The sequence below is a fragment of the Podospora pseudocomata genome, assembly GCF_035222375.1.
Source record: "Podospora pseudocomata strain CBS 415.72m chromosome 1 map unlocalized CBS415.72m_1, whole genome shotgun sequence".
In the NCBI taxonomy this organism is placed as follows: domain Eukaryota; kingdom Fungi; phylum Ascomycota; class Sordariomycetes; order Sordariales; family Podosporaceae; genus Podospora; species Podospora pseudocomata.
The window spans coordinates 4,721,051-4,724,991 of NW_026946363.1; the positions used below are offsets into that span (position 1 = coordinate 4,721,051).

Sequence of the window (3,941 nt, forward strand, 5' to 3'; positions counted from 1 at the left end):
CACAACTCCAAACCTAGTCTAAGTTACATCACTGATTCAAACGGGCACATCAAGACTCTGCGGCGCCGTCGAGCCAGTCTTCACAGCCCTCGAGACCATCCCCACAGACCTCTACTACCTCCCCTTCTCCCTCCCCCGCTGGCGAACCATCACCCGCGCCTTCCACCTCCACGACGAAATCTCCCGAGCCTTCACCAAAAGCCACCAAGGCGACTGCGCCACCTACCTCGTCCACGGCGGCAACCCCCCCTCCGCATGTACACCGTCGCCATGTCCTGGGACCACCAAAGCTGAACCTCCTCCGCCCACAGCCTCGCCATCTCCTCCACCTACTTCTCATCCTCCAAACTCACCGTCGCAGTCCTATTCGGCTGCTCTGAAGAGAAAATCGCCCGAGTGGAAGACCTTCTAGCTTCCTCCCCCGAAGTCAAGTCCCACCCCCTGCTTACGGTAGGGCTTTTTGCGGAGTTGCACAAGGACAGGATGCAGGAGATTGTTAAGAATGCTGTGTATGAATGCACTGCTGCTATTACGGAGCTAAAGCTGGACCGGGATGCCCCGCCGGTAGTGAAGAGGGATTTTAAGCTGAGTAGGAAGCTGAGGAATTGTCGGCTGAAGACGAAGATGGCGGAGGAGGAGGTGAGGAGTACGAAGGGGGTTGCTGGAGAAGATAATTACGCAGGTGGAGGAGGAGCAGAGGCTGTATCAGTCTTGGGATGATGATGATGGTGATGGGGGGAGTTCGCGACTAGTACGAGGAGGTTTAAGCAGCGGTTTGAGGAGATTGGGATTGAGTTGGATGCGCTGATGGCGAGGTGCAGGATAATGTTTGATGATATGACTTATTCGGAGGAGTTGGTGAGTTGTCTGTGTCGAATAGAGACTCGTAATGTGGCACTGCTAAAGTATGTCTGTTTTTAGTTTATGAACGAGCTCCTCAGTGATGATGCCGAGCGAGCAAGAGACCAGGCAAAAATGAGCACAGTAATAGCATTTGTGGCTATGCTGTATCTCCAGATCACGGCTGTTGCGGTGAGTCGCCATAACTCGCTCGAGATACTTGTATCATAGGCTGAGTTGAGGCTAATCTCTTCGACATAGACCATCTTCGCCATGCCCATCTTCGCCATGCCCATCTTCGAATTCCAAAACGACTGGCGAGACATCTACTTCAAACAGGCTGAGCCAAACGCCAGCAAACAGCCAGTTCTGTCCTCCTATTTCTGGGTGTACCTGATTGTGTCCGTCACTCTCCCCGCATTCACCGTATTTGGTTGGTGGCATTATGCCAGGGGTGCGAGTAAGGTCCACAACCGCAGGATGGAACTGAAACGCAACCGGAAATTGGTAGAAGGCAGAGGTGGGCGACAACGTGTCACAAACGGGTTTTTTCTGGGCATGGGGAAGAGAAGAAGGAATTTGTGTGAGACTGGGGTTGTGGCTTCAAGGACATATTGTCATTTTTGCCGCATTTGAACTGTTTCTAATACTATGATATCCCATTCTTTTTCCGTCTGTTTACACTTCAGTCGCCTGTCCTACTTGGTGACCACTTCACTTTGCTGTCACAACCTCCTTAGGACGCACTTTCTCTTCTTCCTTTGGGCTTTTGGCATCCGGTTGATATTGTCTCTTGACTCCCCCTTCACGTTTTGGAGCTTCTTTCTGCCCTTTCTCAACATAAGTCAGTCCAGAAGGTCTCTCGGTTGGGCTTGTGGGATGGTTTGCTGACAGTGATTGACTCGGGGGAGGTAGCTTGAGATTGGTCGGAAGTTTAGGGTCTCGATCAGCAATCCGCGGAGCGTTCCCTCCGTTGCCTGTCAAGCTGGTTGACATGCTTGGCGGGGCACCGACAGGCCCGGGCTCAGACCTGGCCTCCGGGTTGCGTCTTGATGATTTGCGTCTCTCACGTGGAGAGCCGGACTGTGCTGGCGATAGAGCACGCCTGGCCGGTGGGGCTTTGGATGAGTTACTACGTATACTCTCCTGTTGGCTCTATGTTCAGTGATAGCGGTGGTTAGCTAGAATGTCTATCTTTGAAGCTGCTTGCCAGATGACTTACTGAGCTGAGCGGGGTTTTTGTGTTTATGATCCACTCTCCCGCTTGCCGTACCTGTGGGCGTTGAACTTGGTTAGTTCCTTGTAGGGTCTCTATTGTCACACCGGGATACGACAGCGCAGGAACAATACCTTCACCTTGACCTCGCTGGGATCTAACTTTAGCCCTTCTTGTAGGTACTTCAAGAGGGTGTCGAGGTGTCCATTCGGAGGCGTTGCACAAATTAATATGCTCTAATCTGACGGTACCTCCAATGTTACGTCCATTGTGTAGGTCCAGATAGGTAGGTTGGTAGAAGGTTTGGTGAATGACGGCTCAGCTGTTAATGTCGTGTGCAGCGGAAAAGGCGGCGTATGTCGTTATGACTTTTCTTTTCGAGTTAAGAACACATGCTCGAGGTGGTCCTGTGTCCTTCAGAGATTACAATGATTTTAAGTCGTTGTGGAAGCTTCTGAAAAAACAGGGAATGCGGGAGCACATGGTGTTTGGGCCTCAAAAGAGGGGAACATGGCATCGGTTGGGGATCGACAAATGGCACGTGGGGGCAGTCGTGACGAATCATCCATCACTGGCTATGGACTGACAGAGAGGATGTGTTCCGGCCCAAACATGGGCCGTGCTGCTTTCCAGCTGATCAGGCACACCACAAATGCTCCCACAAGCTCCTGATTCTACAGGTTCCAGATTGCCAAAACTAAAACCCAACAGGCGGGTCCGTTTGTCGGTCATCGACAAGCCAGCACAATAATAGCAACACATAGAGTTATCATGAGATGGCTCGGATGTCTGATGAGGTGGGAAGGGCAAGGTAGGTGATCAATTACCTGAATCTCATGGTAACTACAAGGTACCGTACATTTAGACAACATGTGATAGCCTGCAATTGTGAACTGTGAGTTGGCGCAGGCAGGTAGTCAATACTTGGGCGCCTAATTTGACGTGCCATATCGGGCCATTGTTTTTCCTTGCTGTTAAATCGACGAGGGGAGAAATGTTCCGCTCGATGTCGTAGCTTATCAGTTGAGGCAGTTCCCATTAGACGAAAATCCAATATAGGCACAATCCAAAGCCCTCAACTCAGCTCCTCTGTTCTCGACCTGCTAGATAGGCTGTCGTCGACGCCATTCGTTTCCAAAAACCTTCAAATTCGCGTTTTGGTTGACCCTCTACTACGAGATGGGTATACTCTAACTGAGACACACCGGGCAAATGAGGCACATTTACGTATCTCTCGAATGTGCAGTGAGGTAGGCTGTCTACCAAGAAAGCCGTACAAATGACCATAATGGCTATGTGGAAATCTTAGGCCCAGCTGAAATTCGATCAAGTTTCCCATGTGTCTATGCTGCACATCTTACCACGCCTTGAGTTTACAACAGCATTTTACCACTTGTTTTAGCGGAGACCTACAATGGATTGGCCTTTGGAAGAAACGGAGTCGTATTTGACGACATTCTAAGATGACGCAAGATTGGACTTCTTCGAGTACGGTAACGCAACTTCCAAGCCAGACGATTTCTGCAAGGTACTAGGCATGCATGGGACTGTAAGTTTGACCGTGTACTAGGGAATGATGAATATTAATGTTCCACCACTCTGTCGTGGTGGCAAGCCCCTAGTTGTTTGCGTGTCTATCTGGTATGATGACGCCTGGCTAACACATGCTCAGGCACACGATGTGAGGGAGTATTCCCTAAAGAATCGCGCATGTTGGCAGAAATGGTTCGATGAGGTGACGATTTCCGCAATGATGTAACTCCTGATTGTCGCCAGCTGACAGCTTTTAATTATGCGTACTAGAGCCCTGTCTTTGCACAAAGACTCTAGGCCCGAGAAACCTGCTTCAGGTGATGTTTCGCAGAGGTTTGAACTTTTGTTGGTT

General features: G+C 50.3%; 1 protein-coding gene across 1 annotated transcript; it reads left to right on the forward strand.

Moving 5' to 3' along the window:
* Positions 1-483: 483 nt before the first annotated feature.
* Positions 484-1,330, forward strand: QC762_0015880 (uncharacterized protein; the record flags this gene model as incomplete). The annotated part of the gene is given in 6 exon segments (XM_062883018.1): positions 484-639; positions 683-751; positions 772-858; positions 922-1,032; positions 1,102-1,300; positions 1,320-1,330. 6 exon segments carry the CDS (start codon positions 484-486, stop codon positions 1,328-1,330), a joined length of 633 nt encoding a protein of 210 aa, XP_062749106.1.
* Positions 1,331-3,941: the final 2,611 nt, after the last annotated feature.